The 23,608-nt window shown below is 43.4% G+C and overlaps 1 protein-coding gene across 9 annotated transcripts in view; it reads left to right on the forward strand.

The window, feature by feature from the left end:
• Positions 1-23,608, forward strand: part of NEO1 (neogenin 1) — a 186,800-nt gene that overhangs the window by 98,863 nt on the left and 64,329 nt on the right. For all 9 annotated transcript variants that reach the window (XM_062612112.1, XM_062612116.1, XM_062612117.1 and 6 more), the window contains exons 6-7: positions 21,908-22,062; positions 22,881-23,001. In XM_062612112.1, the coding sequence (XP_062468096.1) occupies positions 21,908-22,062; positions 22,881-23,001 (276 nt within the window). The remainder of the gene's footprint in view (positions 1-21,907; positions 22,063-22,880; positions 23,002-23,608) is intronic.

Genomic DNA, 23,608 nt, shown 5'->3' on the forward strand with positions numbered 1-23,608 from the left:
TGGGAGTAAGCATCTCTCTGAAGCTTTGGCACAGGATGGGAAAGGCCACGTTTGTCAGCCTGAAATCATTCCCACTCTTTGATCACACCGTGACTGGGAGTGCCCTGCTCCTGCTGCATCCAGAAACACCACCTTCCAGCACGTGCTCTTCCCAGCAGTGGTGACTTCCTGAGAACCAGCAGGAAGATCCATGGATGTGGCAGCTCTCTGGGTGTGGACAGGGAGAAGCTGCCTGTGCCAACCCAGTGCAGATGGAGCCACAGTGGTTGGTAGATAATAGTATTGCAAGGTAGGCTTTTGCTCTTAAAAGGGTATCTTTTCTGAGTACCTGACAAGCATTTATCATAGGATCCCAGATGGATTTGGGTCAGAAGGCACCTTAAAGCTCATCATCCAGTTCCAACCCCCTGCCACGGGCAGGGACACCTTCCACTAGAGCAGCTTGCTCCAAGCCCCTGTGTCCAGCCTGGCCTTGAACACTGCCAGGGATGGGGCATTTACCACTTCTTTGGGCAGCCTGTTCCAGTGCCTCAGCACCCTCACAGTAAAGAACTTTTCCCTTATGTGTAATGTGAATTTCCCCTGTTTAAGTTTAAACCCATCAACCCTTGTCCTGTCGCTACAGCCCCTGATGCAGAGTCCCTCTCCAGTATCCTTATCATGAGGTTCTTTACATGAAACACCCATCATTCACTAGACAATTTGATTAGTGATTAGAAACTAGTGATTGATTGATTGCATTAGGGAAAATTGGTTTTGTGACATGTAGGCACTGCATAGTTTTCAAATGGGCTTTTCTGGCACCAGAAAACCAGTTGTAGAACAGCCCCAAATGGTGAGGTGTTAGTGAGGACAAAGATGAGATCTTTTCTTTTTGGCTGTGTAATTGTAACTAGATTGCATGTGGGTGGGAAGTAATATGTCCAGAACTACACATGCAAGGAAGATGAGGTAGGTCTTGACTTTAAATCCAGCTTTGTGATTTATACAAATATATATTTTACATATAAGCATTTATATCTAAATATGTATAATGGATATTACATATCTAACATGTAATATATATATAACATACATATAGACATATATATAAAAAAATACCATTAAGAGAGACAAAACCAAATGATCAGTAACCCATACAATTTACACAAATGGTTTCCCTTGTAAATGTTCTCGAGTAATCCTTGGGGATAATGAAAACGTTACTAAATTAAGCAGCAGTGTCTTAAATATCTACAATGTAGAAACTGATATTGAACTATGGGAATTGTAAAAGCTGGTTTCTCTTTCGGCTAGAATTTCTAATAACTGAAGGATCATCTTAACAGGGGTTAGAACCAGCTGCTGCTTTATGGAAAGAAATTTCCACAGAATGGCTTTTAAAATAGAATAAGCTAATGTTGTTATCAATACCTTTGGCCTAGACAGTCAGTTACAGAAAATGCTTTTTCTTGCCCGAGTTTCATATTTAGAGCTATTTGTCCAGTCTCCAACCGAAAAATGTGCTTTTGGATCAGGATTTACTTGGCCCAGGATTTACTACCTTGATTCTGAAGTCGGTTATGTGATGATTTCAAGTATCTAAACTGCGGATTAGAGACACGTGCTGCAGGCACCAGTCTTCCACTCACTAAAATGCCCATCAGAAATCATACTGTGGAGATGACTGTTTAACTTTGGGAAGACACAGTGTGGATGCTGCCAGCTCTGTTTTCTCTACTGAGGTTCTGCTTGTTTTTGGAGGAGCGTTCGTTATCAGAGCAGGTTTTATGGCTTCCTTTCCAAACCAGGCACCAGGCAGAATGTGTTTATCAGTATATTTATACAGCCTCAATTTATTCAGTGCCCATCAGTGTCCATTTTACATTAGAATATAGGGCCAAATCAGTGCTTAAAAGTTATAATCACTGGGTATTAGTTGGGCATTTGCTTGTTGTGTATTTTTGGTGAGCTTTTTGCAAGTCGTGTGCATTGAGTGAAGAGTAAATACCAGTTCTCATTCCCATGGGAATGTAAATGAATTTAAGGCAATTTAAATGAAAATAATAAAACAGAAAAGGTATTTGCCTGCCTGCTTTAGGCAAGAATAAGCGAGGATCTCCATTCATTTGCATTGGGTTGCTTTTACCTGGGGGAGGGTCTGTTCCTCAGGATGGGAGGTTGCACATAGATGAGGCTCTCAGTGGTGGACTTGGTAATTCTGGAGTAATGGTTGGACTTGATGATCTTAAGGATTTTTTTCCAACCTAAACAATTCCATGAGTCTAAAGTTGATTCTGTGATGTGTTTTCTGATAGACTGTTTGGAACAAAAAGCTCTATTTCCATGAACTTTGCCATATCATGCATGAATATACATGGTACCCTGCATGAAGGGTGCTGTTAGATTCCTTGCGAGTAAGGCAGGAGGAATAATGATTACTGGGTGGAAATTTCATCCTCTGCACAACGCACCTGATAGTATAAATGGTGTGTGGTTTTCAGGCAGCAGTGTAGGAAAGGTCATCCAGTGGGGTAAGCCCAATGGCTTCATTTTCCAAGTGCTCTTGAATCCTTATTAAGGATTGAAGTATGTAGTAGATGTCATCAGAAACGAGAGATAAACTATAGTGTTAGTTATTATTGGCTTTATTCCCTATCAAAGAGATGTCAGAATTTCAATTACAAAATAAAAGTGGAAAGGTTCAGTAGTAATTTTTAAGTTGCATGTGCCAAAGACTTCCACGAAATGTGAATGTGTGAACTGAGCAGCTCATTAAAATGCCTCTTCCTCCAAGTGAGAACTCTTTTTATAGAAATTGTACCCTAAATTGCAGCTATTTTCTCTGTACATCAGGGTCAGTCCTCTGTGTTTAATTGGTTGAATTTAAGTTTGATTCTTGGGTTTATGGGGTTGAAGGTTGTGTTTTTTCCATTCCAACAAAGATGCTTGCATTGGTTTTGTGCTGCCAAATTTCGTGCTGAGATCTGAGGGTGATGTTGAGCTGGAAACGCTGCAGAACACTGTGCATTACTTCTGCAAGTCTCCCGAGAGAGACCATCCCATAAAGCATACATAGTTTCTTTCAAGTTAAATTTTTATGATAGTTAAGCTGACTCTCATACCAGCAGATAATTTATTTCTCTAATGGCCACTAGGTTATTGCAGCTACTAGAGGTCTCATTATGAAAACTTCCCTGCCTACGACTATAGTTCATCCCAAAGATGAAACGATGGGGTTGTAAGGAGGCGGGCTGTTAGCTGTGGTGACTTATTCCCTACCCAGGCCTGCTGTTAATGAGTTTGTCTTTAGGAGGAGAATAATTCAAAAGAAAACCACCATGAAGTCTTGATTCCTTGACTAAACACAGTTCTCTGTTTAGTGTCAGTTGGCATTAAACATGCTGGATTGCAGTAGAGGTGAAAGCCTTTCAGGCAGGTGTGATCTGCATAATAAAGTCCCTACGTGCTCTTCAGTGACACGTTGAGGCTCAACCTTCAGGAAGGTACTGGAAGGAGGGAGGCCTGCAAGAAAATGTGAACAGAATCCAAGCGACTAGATGGAAGGAAGCTCGGCTTCCAGCAGGGTAGTTAATGGCTAGGAAATGGCAGGAGACAGTCCCAGTTCCTGGCAGCTCTGCTCATCTTTTTCATTTTCAAGGGCTGACTCAAAGATTTCTTCCATGGTTGTTCTTTTGTTGCATTCTTAGGAGCTTAGGTACAGTCCCAACATAGTGTTCACCAAAGCACTTACAAGGGAGGCCATAAATCACTATGCCTTGTGGTAATTCAGAGCACCCTTGTGCTCCAGAAGTGGCATTCCACAGGTTACGTGCTTCTGACTTGCATCAGATGGTTTTAGTTTCAGTCAAGTATTTAGTTCTGTAAATACAACTTGAGTATAAGGGTTCTATTGTGTTCATCCTAACTTGCAACACTTGAAAGGCCCAACGTAGGTGGCCTTGAACAACCTATTGTAACCTTATTAACTGGTAAGTTAATACACAGAACATAGGCTTCGTAAAGTTTTATCTTATAGTAATATTATATATAGTACAATAAATGTATTGGCTGCAGTGGCTGTAGGCATGCAAGTTGCACAATCTACCCAAAGAGCAGTGAAGACAGGCTTTATGCATAGTGATGAAGCCAAGAGGCTAGAAGTGCAATTTAGAATATGTCAGTCTTTGTAATGAAAATCTCTTTGGAGATGAGTTTAGCAGTTCAGAGCGTCTGAGCGCGGAGCCAGTGCAGTTAAGCATCCATTTTGGTAAATTCAAATGTTTCATTACCAGCTCCGTGTGATGCTTTAGGGACAATTTTTAAAGCATAATTTTGACATTCCTATGCCCTTTGGGCAAATAATTTTTCTTCAGCTTTTCCAGCACATGTATAATTAATAACTTTGTTTACTGACAGTGTCAGCAGTAACATAGCTCTGATTTATAGCCGTTAGCTTTTGCCTATTTGCTTCCTCTCTGGCACATCATGAGAAGCCACACAGAATAAACCACATCTCAGGATGGGGTTCTAGTGAGAAGATAATAGAAATACAGTGCAGGACCACTATCCTGTTGTATTCTCTTTGGTGCAGAAAACAAGAGAGCCCAAATCATTGTGCTTTAAATAACGAGTTGAAGCTTTGTTTTGGACGGCCAGGCAGGAATTTGCATGGCGCAGGATGGGAAGATAACCACGGGAGGCTTTGGGAGATGGAAAAGGAGTGAGTTTTGTTATGCAAGATCAGGCTGCTGAGGGTTTGTGAGCTGCAGTGTGTCTGTCCTTGGCACTGGCTGTAGGTTTCCTTCCAGTCATACGCTTCATCTGAATGTTGCATAGTTATTGCTCTACTAATTTGCTTGAATTATCATTAGTGTGATTAACCGTTACAGGAGTGATGTTCAGAGCTGCTCATCTCCACGCTACTTCTTTTGATCAGAACTGGAATAAGATAGGCATCAACCCGAAGAGTCACAAAAACTGAGGATTTAAACAATTAACATATTAACTTATATAAAACTCAGCTGGATGGTAAGCAGGCACAATAGAAATACAAGGAATAAAGCTTTTATGAAGCCTCTTATGTGGTTTCCATTGACCATTTTCTCTGTATTACTGGTTGTAAAGCTCTGCATCATCATATTAATTATACAGTAACATTAAATCACTTGTTTGAGTAGTTGGGCAAAATATTGTGACTTCAAATGTTAAAGCTGGCTCTCTTGCAAGACTTAAACCTCGTTTCTTTAGTTTCAGATTGATTATAGTTGTTGATCATTGTTTTCAAAGTTAAATGCCTTTGAAGTGCAGGAAGATGGTGCATATGAAGGAGAAGTTTTACACTAACACACAGCAAGACTTACCTGTATTCACTGAACTTGCCCATTTGAGACTGATTCTTGCAATGCGTTAAGAAACACACCCCAAGATTCCAACTTTGGTCTTTCTAGAAAGCTGAGAAATTAATGAGAATATGTCTTTTTGTGCAACTAAGCACAAAAGGAAAGGGAGAACATCCTGGCTTCGTACAGCACAGTTATAGTGGTGTGGTGTTTCTGGTCAATCCTAGAGAAGTTGGAAGATACATCCCAAATCCATTCTACCTTTAGGTCAACTCAAATACAATGCAGAGTGTCTAAGATGTGAAAGCATCTATTCCCTTCAGTCACATTCCACCTTAGGAGTGTGTTCTCCATAATGCACTTGAAAAGCTCTCTTAGTGCACTCCCTTGGGAAAATCCTGCTGGTTACGGCACTGGGTAAGGCTTTACCTTACCCAGCTGACACTTCAGTTGGTATCATACGTATGAGTTAACCCTCCTATTGTAAGATGTGGCTGCTGCCAGCTCTGATGCCTGAGGTGTCCTGTTTGCTTCAGTGAGGAGTGTGACTGACATGGGACCATGAATAGGGAGAGTAAGTTGGGGCAACACACGGGATGGGCAGGAATTGGGGGCTTTTGGTCCCAAGGCTCTGGAGGCTGAACAAGTGTCTGCTGTCAGGGCCGGCGATGGCCACACATTCCAAGTCCTCTTATTTTAATAGCAGTGCTGTGCAAAGGGAGGTGTGTGACACTGTAGTGTTGTTATGCACATGGTTTTGTGAGTGAAGGGACCACAGCAGTACAGCAGTAGCTGTGCTAAACCAAGCAGAAGGCCCATGTGTTTGGTGTCTTGTTCCTAACGGTGTCCAAAGCAGATGGCTGGGAGAATTCAAGTAAAGGGCAAGAATATTTGTTGCTTCCCTTGAGTAATGCCTCATTCTCCAGCCATTTGCAGACTGGGGATTTTGAGCTGTATGTAGCTTCTACATGATTTAGCTCTTCCCAATGGATTTCTGTCCTATTAATCCATCTCCTGCCCCTTTCTCTCCCATGTAAACATCTTGTATTTGCAGCATCCCCTGACACTGGTAGGAGCAGCAGCTTCTTTTTGTTGGTTTGAATCGATCTCTGCTAACTTTATTGGATATTCTTTTTCCTAGCTTGCATGGGAAGATGCTGAAGCAATCTGTCCTTATCCCCCTGGCACCAGACATGATTTTATAGCCCTTTATTATATCCTTTGCATTTGTTCCCTTTCAAACTGCCGAGTCTCAGCTTGTTTGCTTGTTCTTTATGTGGAAGCTATTATGAAGTGGATTGTAATTAAGGTTATTTTGGGGATTTGGAAATTAGAAGGGACTTTGATATGAAGATAGGCCTACATTCATTGATCTGGAAATGAAAGGGATTGGATAACTCTGTAGCAAGCCTACAGAATTGGTGTTATTACAAGCAAAAAAACCCAGAAAAGCATAAACTCTCCATCGCTCTTTTTACTTGATGAGAAAAAAGCATTTTTCTTTGTGGGCAGTTACTATAGGGATACACCTGGTAGTGTTGGAAATTCCCATCAGTTTAGTAAATATGAGTGGGGCTTAGTATAGCAGTGGAACCAATCAGTTATTTTTACTGTTTGCAGACCTATGTTCTGGGTTTTTTCCCCCCAGGTGATCCCAGGCAATCTGTATTCAGTGAACAGATGGGTTCATATCTGAAATTATCATCAAAATCTGTTTCCTTTTTGGCCTTCGCAGCTTCTTGGTCTCGTCCAGCACGTGAATGCACTGGCCCACTGTGAAGACTGCACAGGCAAATATTGCAGGATCAGAACTTTCAAGGCTTGCTGTCTTTACCTTGACACCTTCCCCTTGCCTCTTGTTATGGTGTGAGGGTATAAACATCTTAAAATCTTACCATACGTGTTCTCCTGCTGTTTCTCCACAGGGTCCTGCTGCCTCGTGCAATGAGCAAACTTCATATACTGCTTTATTGAGAAATATTCAATATTTGATTATTTTCTCCTTATTTGGGGGTAGTTCCGTGATTTATTTATCATGCTCAGCTCAAATCCATATTTATCTCTGTTTTGGTATTCAGCACCATGGAACCTGAATCATTCATAAACACTAATGAATGCATATTTGTGTGCTGCTGAAATGAAGTGGTATTGAATCCATTTTAAGAATTGACTGAGACATAGAAAAATTAAGATGAAATGTATCCAGCTGTGTTAGTGCCCAGTGTGAGACACTCCAGCATTGATTTTCGGAGTATGCATCTCTTAATACATCCCTTTAGAGCTGTGATGGGCATTAGGCACTGATGAGGGGCGAGTGGCTCCGCTGCTCCAGCCGGCCACCAGCCCACATCACACCACTTGATGGGCTGCAGTCACTGCTCACAAAGAGCTTTGCCCTTGAAACATCCACCTCCCCAGGCCCACCCGAGAGGCACAGACAGGGACAGCAGCTGAAGACATCTGCCCTTCACATGGGGCAGTGCAGGCAGAATTCTTCCAGCCTTGTCCTCCTCTTTCCCTGAGGCCCCAGCCTGCCCTGCCCTTACTCCTATGCCACATTCATCAATGTCTTTTTCTACTGCGCTGATTGTCTCTAGTGTCCTACTAAATTCTATTAGTCCCTCTGGGGTCCTGTTCTTTGCTCAGCTGATCCCTACCCTCCTGAGCTCCTCTCAAATCATGGTGCTATCAGCACTCGCATCGCTCTCACCTCCTTTGTCCAGCTGTTTCTTGCTGTGCTTCTTCCATCCATCTGTATCTGTCTGTGCCTGAATTTATCCCCCTTGGCCCAGCTTTCTAACCCCGTCCTTCTGTTCTCCAGCCCCTTCTTCTTTCTTCAGGCATCTCCCTTCTCTTGGGCATCTTTGACAAAATGAAAGAATAGAAAATCAGGTTTGTTTTTTCTTTCACTGATCAAAAAGATGTGAATAAAAAGATGTGAACTCGGGTTTGTTTGTGAAAAGTGCAGTCAAGGAAGAAAATACCTGTGGAGAATTTGCCATCTTCCCATTTGGCAAGTTACAAACTTGTCCTTACCAATGCGCTTGGGTGTCATTCACTGTAGCTGGAGGCCTCAGCTTTACCTATAGCAGTAATCACACAATAAGAGAACCCTTGTTTCACAATCTGTTAGAAAAGCTCATCCTTAGTGCTCACAGCCATTTCCTAACTTCATGGTAACACTGCATGCCGTGCATTAAGTGTGGTTGTTGTCCTTTTAAAGTCTTTATACAGCCATAAATGAGTAATGATAATGTGATAACACATTTTACTGAGGACTGAAACTTTGTGGTGGATGTGTAAGAACTTGTATGCCATGACATGAGCCTGTGATGCTGGGGATTGATTTAAACCTATCTTTAAGGAAAAAAATCCCGCTATCCAGAATGAATATCCATAAATGCCAGAAGGGTTTTGTCTTCCACTGACTGAAGAAGTGCTGCAGATCATTTATTAAATAGTTTTGGCATAGATGGAGGGTCCATGTTGGGGTTTTATTTTAGAGGGGACAGGTGGATCTAGACAGAATCATATCCCAAACCTCTCTTGCAGCTTCGCGTACAAGAGAGATGGTGTGGTAGTAGCTGAAGTGGAGGGTTTCAACTGGGAGTAGCCGTACACTAAAGGTTGGAAGCGAGGGCTTAAAGGCCACAGGCTGTCATTGCAGCGGGCTGTCTGCTGCCTCTTCACCACGTGCTCTTTGTGTAGAAAATGAGGGCTCTGGAATTCAATAAAATTTTCATTGCCTTTGGTGCTGCTGTCAGAAGTTTAAATTTTGATGAGCATTCTCCTGATTCAGATGTTTCCGTGGTACTTGGAGTAGACTCGGGGTCAAACAGGCTTGGTTTCCTCGTAGGAGGACTGGGGATGGAAGGCTTAATAAAACATAGACACAATGAACATAGTGTTTTAAATTACCGAGGCTTAGATTCAGGTTTTCACTTCTAAAAATCATCCTAGAAGTTGCTTTGAAGGCTTGCCTGGAATAATAATCAGAAATACCCCACTATTAAGAATGGTGAACAAGCTCTGTTTCAGTTTATTATACTTGATAAGCTTTGATAGAAGATCTGGTTACCTCATTTTTATATAGAAATCAATTTTGTCATCTGTTTGTTGTTATGAGTTCTTCCTTAATTGCAGAGTTCTCCCTGATAACAGCATGGTGATCCCAGACTGTGCCTTCAGGAGTTTAACAGGGGGTGTCCATACACAAAGGGGGGCTCAAGCTTAACAAAAAGGAAATAAATCTTTGGTATCTAAAATTATAAATGGCCATAGAGGGGTTTTGCTACAAGCTGTGGCTGCCCCATCCCTGGCAGTGTTCAAGGCCAGGTTGGACACAGGGCTTGGAGCAAGCTGCTCTAGTGGAAGATGTCCCTGCCCATGGCAGGGGGTGGAACTGGAGGAGCTTTCAGGTCCCTTCTGACCCAAGCCAGTCTGGAATTCCGTGATACTTTCCATGTGTTGCTCCTGTGACATTGTGCAGCACACCTAAAGTCTTCCACAGGGGCTGTTGTCCTGGGTTCATCAGTAGCAGTCATTTTTTCTCCTTGTTAGTAGCTGGTGCAGCGCTGTGTTTTTGACTTTCAGCCTGGGAACAGCGCTGATAACACCAGTGTTTTTGGTTGTTGTTTAGTCGTGCTTATGCTGACCAAGGACTTTGTGAGTCTCATGCTCTGCCAGGGAGGGGGGGAAGCCAGGAGGAAGCAGAGACAGGACACCTGACCCAAGCTAGCCAAAGAGGTATTCCATACCACAGCACGTAAACTGGGGGCAGTTACCTGGAAAGGTGAGATCACTGCTCGGGTCGGGCTGGGTATCGGTCGGCAGGTGGTGAGCAGTTGTATTCTCTTCCCTTGTTATTTCCCTTGTTATTATTACTGGTGGCAGCAGCAGTGGTTTGTGTTATACCTTAGTTACTGGGCTGTTCTTATCTCAACCCGTGGGAGTTACATTCATTCCATTCTCCTCCCCATCCCTCCAGGAGCAGGGGGAGGAAAGGGGCGGGGGGGTAGGGAGAGTGAGCGAGCGGCTGCGTGGTTCTGAGTTACCGGCTGGGTTTAAACCATGGCAGCTGTCCCAGGAGCTGCCTGCCCCAGTTTCCAATATAATGAAAGACAAAAAACCTACCCCAAACCCCCACCAGCAATCCCCTTAACAGCAAGGGAAAGAACATGATTTTTCTCATGCTTATGTACAAGTAAAAGAAGACAAAGCTTTCAGTTATGTGCTAATAGCATACAAATCTTCCAATAGTTCTTCTCTAAGCTTGCTGGAGACAGGAAGCCTGCTAGAGAAAATGTAGGGTCAGCAGATGACTGAATGTAAAGAGAAGGGGGGGAGAAGATGGCCTGAAGCAGAAGAGCAAGTTCCTGCTGTGTGTCCTTGGCCCCAGTGGAAGCTTTATTTGTTATATATATTTATTCTATTTTTAAAAGGAGAGGGAGCTGGGGAGGGGCTACCTGAAACTGGAGAGCTGGGAGGATGTATTTCAAATCAAATCCATGAAGTGAACAGTAAGTCAGCATCAGGACCAGATGGTGCTCACTCACAATTTCTCAGCAAGTGTAAGTGTGAAATCCTGTTTCCAAGTGTGGTGTGTAACCTATCACTTCAACTGGCTAATCAGACTAAGGAAACAAAATCAGACTCAAGAGATTTGGTCAATGTGACATGAGGTTTTTAAGAAGACTTCTGGGGAAATCTGGGAAACTGTGGATGAATCTGTCTGATGGCTGGACCAGTTAAACTGACAACAATTGTAATAAAATATAGTGGTGTTAAATGTGTGGGAAATACTGTGTGTTCAATCTAGTTGCATGTATTTTGTGGGGAAAGAGATATGTTTTACCTTGTGAAGGATGTTTTGAAGGATGGAAGGCTGAGAACATTGGGGCTGTTCAGCCTGAAGAAGAGAAGCTGCGTGGAGACCTCAGAGCAGCTTCCAGTGTCTGAAGGGGGCTACAAGGATGCTGGAGAGGGACTCTTCATCAGGGACTGCAGTGATAGGACAAGGGGTGATGGGTTCAAACTGAAACAGGGGAGACTGAGATGAGCTCTTAGGCAGAAGCTCTTCCCTGGGAGGGTGCTGAGGCGCTGGCACAGGGTGCCCAGAGGAGCTGTGGCTGCCCCATCCCTGGCAGTTTTCAAGGCCAGGTTGGGCACAGGGGCTTGGAGCAAGCTGCTCTAGTGGAAGGTGTCCCTGCCCATGGCAGGGGTTGGGACTGGAGGAGCTTTAAGGTCCCTTCAACCCAAACCAGTGTGGAATTCTGTGATTCTATGTCTGTGAACGCAGTACAGAGCAGGCGCTGCATCTGCAGCAGGTACTGGTTGGGTAAGGTTCTTTCTCCAAATGCTCGTTACTGTTGCTGATCAGACCAGTTGACCATCATTGACATTATTTACACCTACCTTTTGGATACATAGAATTTTAGGAACACCATAAAAGTACTGCTAGTATATGGGATGCTTCCAGAACCCGCTGTATGCTTGTGCACCTGGAAGACTTCCCAGCCAATTCCATTAGTGGGTCTGTGTACATGACCTCTCATGATTTGCAGTCCAAATCCATGTGCCAAGCTCACAGCTTTTAATGAGAGTTCTTCCTGAAAATGTCATCTCCTACATATTTAGAAGTTCATAATGGTTACTTTAGAGATTTTCATTTTGTTTTAATTTTAATGAAGTTCATACCGAAAAGAACCCATTTTCATAGCAAAGTGGAAGAGTGAGCAAGTAATTGTTTAGAATACGAACTTTTTTAGAACAGGGCACGCATCTAGATGTTACTCCTGTGTAGGAGTTGTTCTTGTGCAGGAATGAGATATAGATATATATATACACACATATAAATATCTATCTACACCCCCCATTTTTCTTTCTATTGCAGTATTTATGCGTTAAGCTTTCTTAACCCCTTTGAGGTGTCCGACTGCATGACTGCTCCATCTTGCCTTTGCTCAGATAACTGAATCCAGGGCTTCCATTCTGCTTTTGGAGCCAATTTTCTGAGTCGTTGAGCGTTTTCATTGCTTTTTGTAACACAGAGCTCCTGCTTTCCTTCAGTGGTGGTGCTCAGCTGCTGGGGCAGTGTGTTGGATGAAGGAGAATCTCAGGAGCTGGTGTTAAACCTCCTTGTGTGATTGCCTCTTGTCGCGCCGTGATGGTCCTGGGAGTCTTGTTTCGTTCATGGTTGTGTTTCTGATCTCTGTCTCAGACCTTTCCCTGCAGTGTTTATTGCTATTACTTCCTCTTCCTTAAGTGCACGTTTTATTATTGCTCTCTGAAAAAAATAAATGCAGGATATTATTGAATTATATCCTGACATTTTTACTCTACCTTTCTAATTGATCAGTGTAATTTCCCTTTATTATTGTTCTGTACTGTTCATCCTTATCTGGTTAGCTGTAATATCATTGAATGTGGTTTGGTTTGTTGTTTCTGCTCCTGAAATGTTTATCCAGGGGCTGCCTGCTGAGTTCGTACTTCAGCAGCTTCACTGGAGTTGCACAGTCTTTGTTTTCAAATGAATTCAAATGCACTCTGGCCACCCCCTGCCCTGAAATCATATCTCTGTGGAGTACATGTTTAGGCATGTGTGGAGGAAGCTGTAGAGCACCAGATAGTCCACATAAGCAAAACCATACAACATTAGGTGCTTGCTTTTCAGACTCTTTTCAGAGTCCTTATCCATGTACCTTTGCTGCTTTTAAGGAGGAACATTGTAATTCCCCATTTAAAGTGTAATTTCCATGGTTTTGTTTAAGATACAAACTAGCTGCTTTTCTTCAAGTGTACAAGCACAGCATAGAATGAAAGGATAATCCAAACTGCATCTGTGAAACATCCGTCTATGTGTTTTATCTGTGTTTTGGTGGGAATGGCAGGAGGTCAAGGATGCCACGTCATTTTGGAGCAGACTCCAGAATCAAGATGTTGGAAAAGCATGGATTTAGAAGGCCAGAGGGCTTGCTGACTCTTTGTAATTACGCTTTGGTACCATGAAGTAGATTGAGGTGAATGTAAGACATGACTGAGACATCTGACAACTGTTGCTCTCACCTTAAGAGTTTAATGTTCTAATCTATCCTAGATTTGTTTAATTTCAGTGTTTGCCTTGCAAGACTTCAACGCTCTGCCTTTTTTTGATAACCTAGTGGACCTGCTCCATGGGTGCTCGCAAGCAGTATAGGATATAAACCATTTTCAGTGGTCTGCCCTCTGTGCTGAGCTTGCTGGCTGGCAGAAATTGCCTGGTTTCAGCTAAGTGACCAAGGAAATTGCTGTTAGTTTGAATAAAATGCACTCTGTACATAATGCAAGTCTTCCGGGGTTAGCACTGAAAGATGAGCTTATCCCAGGCGATGAGATGATGTCTGGGGTCTGATTTGGACCCATCCACTAAAGCACCCTCCAGTTCAGCACATTTACCACAAAAAAAAAGCCAAGATTTTAAAATCCTGTTTAAATCAAACATCTCACTAAAATAGAGGAGTCTCACTTGACAGGTAGATTTGGAGAAGGAGTTATGTGCTGCACGTGTTAATACTGGCCTAAGGAGTGGCTGAATGGATTAACAGGACACTCATTGTAGGGCAGAGATACAGCCTTCTTAGAAACAGACTTGCAGTTGTTGAAACGAAGTTTGTAAGGATTCTAATAGAATTTCTAGCATGTCCTCATCGAGTATCTTGTTCTCCCTGGAGGAGAAATTAGAATTCCTCTGGACTTACCATTTTGGGCTGATACGAAACAGGGTTTATATTAAAATGTCCAGTTTAAACACTAGTGGTAATTCTGATTGTGCACTGAAATACAGGGTAAGGATTCTCCCCACAGAATCAGAAATGTAGTTAGAATCATAGAATAGTTAGGCCTGGAAAGGACCTTAAGGCCATTTGGTTCCAACCCCCCTGCCATAGGCAGGGACACCTTCCACTGGAGCAGCTTGCTCCAAGCCCCTGTGTCCAACCTGGCCTTGAACACTGCCAGGGGTGGAGCATTCACAGCTTTCTGGGCCGACCCATTCCAGTGCCTCACCACCCTCACAATGAAGAACTTCTTCCTTATATCCAATCTAAACTTCCCCTGTTTAAGTTTTAACCCGTTACCCCTTGTCCTGTCACTACAGTCCCTAATGAAGAGTCCATCCCCAGCATCCCTATAGGCCCCCTTCAGATACTGGAAGCTGCTATGAGGTCTCCACGCAGCTTCTCTTCTCCAGGCTGAACAGCCCCAACTTCCTCAGCCTATCTTCATACCGGAGGTGCTCCAGTCCCTGATCATCCTCATGGCCTCCTCTGGACTTGTTCCAACAGTTCCATGTCCTTTTTATGCTGAGGACACCAGAACTGCACACAATGCTCCAGGTGAGGTCTCACAAGAGCAGAGCAGAGGGGCAGGATCACCTCCTTCGCCCTGCTGGTCACGCTCCTCTTGATGCAGCCCAGGATACGGTTGTTTTCTGGGCTGTGAGCGCACACTGAAGCCGGCTCATGTTCATTTTCTCATCAGCCAACACCCCCAAGTCCTTCTCTGCAGGGCTGCTCTAAATCTCTTCTCTGCCCAACCTGTAGCTGTGCCTGGGATTGCTCTGACCCAGGTGTAGGACCGTGGCCTTGGCATGGTTAAACTTCATGAGGTTGGCATCAGCCCACCTCCCAAGCGTGTCGAGATCCCTCTGGGTGGCATCCTCTCACTTCCCTCCAGCGTATCAACCAAACCAAAAAAGTTGTAAAATGGAAGTAATTTGACCAAGAATGCTGAAGTTGAGATTAACCAGAGATATGCTGTGAAAATCTATCTGGTCTACTTAGTTTTTACATCTACCATTTGGAGTACGTGGAAACTTTTGGCATTAGCAAATGCTTTTGTATTGGAATGGTAAGCATCGATTGCTGAAGGAATATTTGTCCTGGACAAAAGTGCAGGAAGAGGAGGGGAGGTGAAGAGATGTTGGTAAGAACTGTGGTTTAATTGTGTGACTTTGGAAAATGCACCTAATTGGGGGGGGCGGGACTGAGGGTGTTTGTCGGTGGCTGAGGGAGCTGAAATGGCTGCTTTGGTCTTGTCCTTGACGATTCCTGTTTGGAAAATCAGTTGTATTGCAGTCCTTTGGATGGTTTAGGCTGTATAACGCTGCTTCAGTGTGCAGGGGGAATGGTCCTGTGGTGGTGTTAATGCATATGCTTTGTTCATGCTATAGAAAACATCAAGCAACCAAAGTTATGCATCCAGCTTAATCAGGAAACATAATCCTAGTGCAGGTTGTTTTGTCAGTTTGTGATACTGCAGTGCTGTGTGAGATCTTGGGTTTGGCTTCAGGTTGCTTGTTGGTAGAGCAGCAATCAGAGGAGAAGTTCTCCTCACTTAGAGATGGTGCTTTTCACCTCTCCAGACTTCCCAGTGCCCTGTTCAGGCTAGTGAAAAGCTCCTTTGGCTACTGGTACTAATGAGTTTTGACTCGCAGTTAGGGAAGGTCAATGAAGAGGCTGTTTCACCTGTGCTAGAGGCAGTGTGTTGTACATAAAAGATGCTTACATAGCTCCTGAGGGACAGTGGAGTCGGGTCTGCAGATTGGTGAATGGATGGATGGCAGCAAAGCAAGTAATTCATCAGCACAGAAGGTGATGGAGCATGTGGGGAAACAACAGAGCAGCATAACAGAGATGATGGTGCCTGAACCCGGTAGAGTTTTGTCTGATGGTTTTCTGTGATGCCATGCTTGGGCCACCAGTGTACTGATTAAGGCTTTTTAAAAGGGAAATAAGACTTTCTCAAGTTAAGTTTCAGTCTGTGTTTGTTGTGTGAAAATGAGACTCTTCTTCTGCACCCCATGTACAACAGGGAGTGTTTTAACTGCATCAGGAAGTGAGGCAGGAGTGCAGTTGCCTGTCCTTTGAGGAGCACTAGGCATGTAGCACTTTGTTGTCTTTTGGATACTCTTAAAACAATGATTCCAAACTCTTAGATGTTGTTGTGGTGATGGTCTGAATGCCCTGCCTGCTTGAGGCCCCTTCTCTGCCTCTGCAGGGTTTCCTTTGTTGCTCAAGGCTGACTGGCAGGAATGGCTGCCTTGCCACCACTGTAGTTTTCTGCCTCCTTATGGGGTATTAGGTGTAGGGATTTGACTTTTGGGCGAGGTTAACATGCACAAATGTGAGACCTTATCGAGAACAGCAGCGTTTTGATGTGGTTATTGCAGCAGAAGGTTCATCGTGCTTGAAACTGAGGGAGTTGAAAGTTCTGGTTAGTTAATTGTGCACAACTTGATTTTCCCTTTCCTTGTACACAAGGCTTGGCTCGATGCTTCAGGTTTGAAAGGGCGCTGCAAAACCAGAGACCTTTGTTCTTACATCAGTGACTGTGAGACTGAAAGGAAAGCTCGTCTTCAAGAGATGGAGAGGAGGGTTGAATGTAATTAATTTCCCTCTCATTTGAAGCACTGCAGATGGCTGAATGGAAAATAGATTCTTTCAGCTTTGCCCCTGAAGGCCACAAAATTTCCCTCTTAATGAGAGAGAGCAGGCAAAGGCCAGTGACCACTGAGAGGACGTTTGAAGAACCGGTTGTTCTGTCAAGTCCAGACTCAATGATGCTGCTGTCATCTCTCCACGTAGCTGCTGGGAGGTTTCTGAACCTTGAGCATTTAAAAAGCAAGGCACAGACAGTGTGGATCCTGAGCCAGTGTTTTCTGTGTGAATCTGCGTTGGATTGTGCTGGCACACAAGGGTGAAGATGAGAGCTTCAGCCCTGTGCAGCAGCATGATGCCTTTCACCACTCTTAGACCTGAAGAGACAGAGGAGCAGAGAGTTGGGGCAACTTGTTTCTGTTCCCTTCTGGTCACCTGTACTCGGGATGGGATCTGTGCCCAGCATCCACCCCCATTTGTACTTCAACCAGCGTGCAATTCCTCTTGCATGTGTGTAGCTCCTCAGCTCTTCCCATCATTTTACAGCTGTTGGCTTAAAAAAACATACTGCTTTCCAAGTGTTTCACCTTCCCTTGGATTTAGCTTAGAAGCTAGAATCAACTGCTGGCACAGATTGGGTTTTTTTTGTTTCCTTCATTGCTGTTATGATCAAAATATTTTGTCTTATAAGTCTACAAAAGGGTGGGAGATGCTCTTGGATAGGGACCCTCGAAGGGTCCCATAGCACATGTGAAATGCTGTGCAAGCACCTTGCAATTAAAGTAGTTGTTATTTTCGTGCTAACATCAAGAGGGATAGAAGAGTGGGCAGAGCTGCCAAGTCTTCTTTGCAGTTTAATTGTCTGTTTGGTAACAGAACACATAATATTCCATTACGAATCTTATTTGATATGGTAATTGGCTCATTTGCTCCCTGGTTATCAATGTAACTTCTCTACCACAAACATCTGTACTTGCATTGTGTTAATCTGATGGAGTTAAACTATAAAAGTGTATTTTAAAACCTTTTTAAAATTCATTAACTGGAAAGCAATTGATAATAATGTGAGCTCTTCTCATATTGTTATCCCTTGTAAGCAGCTTGGCATTTGCTCCATAAACCAGAAGAGCAAAGTCACTTTGAAAAGGTAATGTGTTTCAAAATCTTAATCTCCTAAATCAGAAATATTTGAGAGCAGGTAACAGGATATCTAGCTCAACTCTCTTTTTTTGTGGCCAAAAATACTGCCTCTTAGGATTCGGTGGTAATGCCTGCTTGTGAATGATGCCCTGAGTTAAAGCTCTATCAGTTGGCAAAGAAACCTGAGTACTTTCTGAATGTCTTCATCCCAAGTTAAACATCAGTGAAGAAACCAGAAATGAGCCCAGCACTTTACTTTGTACTAAGTTTGTTTGAGATGGGATGGTCCATCAGTTCCCTTATGGTGCTCCTGCCTCCTCCTCACCCTCTACTCATCTCCCAACCTCTCAGATGAGCAGGGACCATTCCCAAACTATCACTGTTTGTTCTTCTGCTGGGTATCTGTGACTCCTCTGTGCCATTTATGCTCATCAGTTCTGAAATAACAGGGTGTCTAAATATGCTTTTGAAAGAGAATCATGGAATGCGAAGTTGGAGGGATCATCTGGTCCGACCTTTCTAAGCAAAGCACGACCTGGATGAGATGTTTCAACACCCTGTCCAGCTGAATCTTCCACCACTTCCTTGGGGAGGTTATTCCAGTGGCTGATTGTTCTCATTGTGAAACATTTTCCTCTTGTGTCCGTCAGGATTTCCCTGGGGGTAACTTGTGCCCATCACCCCTCAGCTTTTCCATGTTACTCCTTGAAAAAAGGGAGTCTCAGTCTTCTTTGTAGCCACCCTTAAATACTGGCACATGGGGATAAGGTCTTTCCTCAGCCACCTTTTCTCTAGGCTGAACAGTCCCAGCTCTCAGCCTTTCCTCACGTGCTGCCCAGTCCTTAGTCATCTTTGTGGCCCTTCTGGACCCTCTCCAGCCCGTTTGCATCCTTTTTGTGTAGTGGGGACCAGAACTGAACCCAGTATTCCATGTGTGGCCTAACAAGTGCTGAGTAAAGCAGGTGACACCTTTGCATCTGCTGGTGATGCCCTTGATGTTCCCCAGCATCCTGTTGACTTTCCTTGTTGCAGCTACGCACCATTCACTCCTATGGAGCTTGTGTCTATCAGGACCCCCACCCAGGTCCCTTTCCTCAGAGGTAACCATCAAATACAAGAAGTAACTGGAAAACTGGGTTAAAACATGGTTTAATTAAGGGTAAATTGTGTCCTAATGCTTCTTTTGATGAAGTGACCAACTTTGGCAAAAGCAGCTTAGAACCCAGAGCAGGTATCTTTTTGTATCAAGAGCTGTTCATTAAACTTCTCATGTGTATCCCGTTTCTTGTCCTTGGGTTTTACGGTGTAGCTACTGAGGACAGCAGTTTCCATGTATCCTGAGGTGGTCAGATGTTTGGGTTTTTTTTTAACCCAAGTTTTGTGCTTGTGACAGGGGATGTCATTGACTTGTGTTTATTAGGCTTCCTGTGGCAAGTTTAATACATGGCTGAGGAATTACATGTTATCCTGTACCTAATGCTATGAAAACAGGAGCCGTTGTACATCCATGGAAAATCTGAACTTTTCATGTGTCCAATTTTCACATTCCTTTTTATCAACTCTGTAAGCATTTCAAGAACTGATGTGTGTGTGTGTGTGTCTGTATGCATATGGAGAAGGAGATTGAACGGGAATGAGAACATAAGCTATTGATCAAGCAGACTGGAACAAAATTACTCATTAGCTAAAAACAGCCAACAGTGAGAGAGCAATGATCTATCACAGGCTGATCTCAGTGTGATGCATCTAAGAAAGGGCAAATACAGCAGAATGAATGTGGCAAGATACTTGCTGTAGTGATAACACTGTATTTATGGCATTTTTCAAGTCCCCGGTAAGACACCTCTGAAATGACACACAAGTAATTGGAAGTCTGCAGCCTACAAAGAGCAGTTCAAAGCGGAGCAAATACAGAGGGTATGTGAGAGGGTGTGTGGGGGGCTTGTCACACCAGGACCAAGCACCCCTGGCTCACCGAGCCTGCCAAATCAAGGCTGCAGTATGGGAAGTGCAGCTCACAATGAAGACAAATGCTGAGGAGGAATGTGAGGGAGGAAGAAAGATTTCAAATCAAAGGCGCTGTTTTCATAAAGAATTAAGTAATTTGGTCACAAAGAAATGCAGAAGATGGTTTTCAAATGTCATTGTAACAGCCGTCTGATACAGATAGTAAGTACACAAGTATCTAAATCCATTTAACGTGGAGTTTCAGTTGTGTGTGTTAAAATCATGGAGAGGTGATGTGAAATGAATGTCTGCAGTCCCAGCCAGTTGGGTGCAGCCATATCCAGGTTTTTGCTCCAGTATGTGAGAGTTTGAGCTGTGAAGATACGTATACATCCTTAACACAGTTTCTGGTATAGGTTTACATGCTTATCTGAGAGTGAAACATCATCTTGCTCTATAAATAAATATTGCCATATGCTAATAGTCTCTAGTTTATAATGCAAAACTGGGGGGGGGGGGGGGGGGTTGAAGAGCTGCTTGTTTTAGAAGTATTAAATCCACCTACAAACCTTTACAATGATTTCACAGGAAGAAGGAAACCATGACCTGGGATTCCTTATTCCCTAGCATGGAATAACTCCCATTGATAGGTGGAGCGTGTAAAATATTTGTCTAAACTCTGCGGCCCTTCCAGATTGACTTGCTTTGATAAATATTAAAGGGCAAAAGGCTGCTTTGACTTCCTGGAACTTGAACAATTAAACCTGCCAACATCGTAAGCAAATTGCCCTAATGCCAGTGGTGTAGTAAAAGAACAATAAATAGGTTGAATGTTCTTCATGATAGATGATATTCAAATTGGTTGTGGCTGCAAACAGCTCTTCTTTCTACTGCCAAGCTAAAGCAGTGTTGAGTGCTAGTACGCAGCCAACAGCTTTGCTGTATTACCAGAAAGTTCAGTATCTCTGAGTTCTTATGGATTTTACATATCCTTAGGGTTGCTCAGAGTACATCAGGACATTTTAAAAGCAGAGACCCAGAGGTACCACTTTTTGTACATGTCTTGAGTGAAGAACTTGTCTGGTTTGCTGTTAGGAAATACACATCTTTGGTCATATAGAGCTGCAGTACTGATCAGTATAGAACCTCAGCCTTGTTTGGGTTGAAGGGACCTTAAAGCTCCTCCAGTTCCAAACCCTGCCATGGGCAGCGACCCCTTCCACTAGAGCAGCTTGCTCCAAGCCCCTGTGTCCAACCTGGCCTTGAACACTGCCAGGGATGGGGCAGCCACAGCTGCACCCTCCCAGGGAAGAGCTTCTGCCTAAGAGCTCATCTCAGTCTCCCCTCTGGCAGGTTCAAGCCATTCCCCTTGGCCTGTCCCTGCAGGCCCTTGTCCCAAGCCCCTCTCCAGCTTTCCTGCAGCCCCTTTAGGCACTGGAATGTGATGCAAATGAAAAATTGGGATGTGATACAAAAGTATCTGCACACAGAGTTTCTTGAGCTCGCACAAACCAGAGAATAAAATCTTTGGATCAGTACAGCACTATCTATTTGCCAAGCTGAATTTCTTCACTAAACACAAGCCCGTGGTACCCTTGGAAAATTTCATCTTAGTTTTATGTCCATTTTAATATAATTTCAGCTTTTGCTTACCCAGTGACTTAAGTATTGAGTCCAAAGAGCTCCCTGAAAAAACTCTTCTGTGTCAACTGGAGGATTTTATCTGAATAATTGCTCAGATCAAGTGTAAATAAAATGATGTTGTACACAATGCCGCCTGATTCCACTCTAGTGTTGTGTGTCTGGGGCAGTTCCAGCTGGATTTTACCGTGTGTCAAAGTGTAGCTTATTGGGAAGAGTTATAAACAGCCATTGTCTTGGTGGGCTGGTGGCCCAGATCTAGTTTTGAAATAGCGCAGTGATAGAGCTTGTATCATATTCTGTCAAACCCTGATCTGAAACTTCCTGTCCACATTGCTGCTGCTTGTACTGTGTTGAGTCTTACTCTGTGGTTGCGTACGAGCACAACCAGTGTTTCTGCGGATGCTAACACCCTCTTTTGTCTTTCTTCCATTTTATTTGAAGTTCCTCCTGAGTTTCTGAAGCGACCGGCAAATATTTATGCCCATGAATCCATGGACATTGTCTTCGAGTGTGAGGTGACTGGAAAACCGACTCCAACAGTGAAATGGGTCAAGAACGGAGACATGGTTATCCCGAGTGACTATTTCAAAATCATTGTAAGTATATTGTGCATTTTGCTTGTTTCTGAGCTGTTGACCTCTAGCACACATGTATGGAAACTTGGTTCTTTTATAGGATAGGCTTCCTGCTTCCGTACTGTTGATGTTTGGGGCCTGGAGGAGAAATGGCTTCTTGAAACCTTTAATGTTCCGTAATTCAGTCACTTTACCAAAACACTACAACATGTTGCTTATATTGTACAAAGTGATGTCTTTATGGCTTAGATTTTCCATGAGACAGACACACACACATTGACAGAGCACACTTTGTTGGCTGAACCAGTCGAAGCGCAAGCTCACAGCGAACAGTGACTGCTCTCAGCAGTCATCTGTAACCAGGGCCAGTTGCCAGAGTTTAAATATAAATATAACTGAGCTGTGGCTCGTGAGTTCTGGTGCTTCTAGAGGGAAATTTTAGATGTAGTCAAAGGCATTACTGAGGCGTAGTTGAGAACTTAATGGTTGGGTAATTGGTTGGATACCAGAGGTTGCAGGATTGTAACAGTGATCTCACTTAGTGTGCTTGCATCCACCGCTTAAAATGTCATAAAAATGCCTGTGGAAATGGTATGAGTTGCCAGTGATATGTGATGCTACAAAATCATAGTCATTAATGAGAGCTGCTGCTGCTTTTCGATACCCTGTAATTTGAAGATTCAACGCAAGAGAGGTGAAATCTGAGGGCAACTCCAAACACGCTTTTCCATGTTACTCGTTTGGAAGTTGTGCCTGTCATAGCAATGTGCCATAATAACAGCAGTACTTTTGCAGTTGCAACCCATTTGTAAGCCTTGTGTTTTCCCTTTCCTCTTCAGAAAGAACATAATCTGCAGGTTTTGGGTCTGGTGAAATCAGATGAAGGATTCTATCAGTGCATTGCAGAAAATGATGTTGGAAATGCACAGGCTGGAGCCCAGCTGATAATACTTGACCTTGGTAAGATAAATCATGACAGTAGAATGCCAAATGGTGGGGAAAAACAATTTCGGAGGGCCTTTTCCATGTGATGTGTTGTATCTGGGGCTCAGCTACTGCAGGAGGTTGGATTTTTTAAATCACAGGAGTGAGTCAGTGTCATCTTCCGTGCACCTAACGTTACTTAGGAGAAACTGGGGAGTTCCATAGGATCAACCTTGTATTTGTATCTGAAGTATTGTTGCATGCTGAGATTTAAAAAAGTTACTAACAATGCTCCCCTTGCAATGCTCTGCATTTTGTGTTTTGGATATTAAAAGAGAATAATTGCTGTTATGATTAAAGACCTACTGTCTTCCCAAAAAAACATAGTACAAATATTGTTCCTGAGGCATCAGCTTGTTTTGCTCTTTCAGGTCACACAGTTCTTTAAAATAACTTCTAAGAGCAGAAAGAAGAAAACTAAGAGGGATAAGGGGAGAGACAAGTCAGACAACAGTCATTTTTACTTGGGGGGGAGGGAGGGCCTGTGTTGCCTGGCTTTAGAGGGTATTGTTTCCAAATTGTAATCTTTTATTTGGGTGGAAAGCCTTACGGATGGTCAGAGGCATGATGTAACTTCATGCTT

This window comes from Pezoporus occidentalis, unplaced genomic scaffold (genome assembly GCF_034315485.1).
Source record: "Pezoporus occidentalis ecotype Australia unplaced genomic scaffold, CSIRO_AGI_Poc_V1 ctg159, whole genome shotgun sequence".
NCBI classification, from domain to species: Eukaryota; Metazoa; Chordata; class Aves; order Psittaciformes; family Psittacidae; genus Pezoporus; species Pezoporus occidentalis.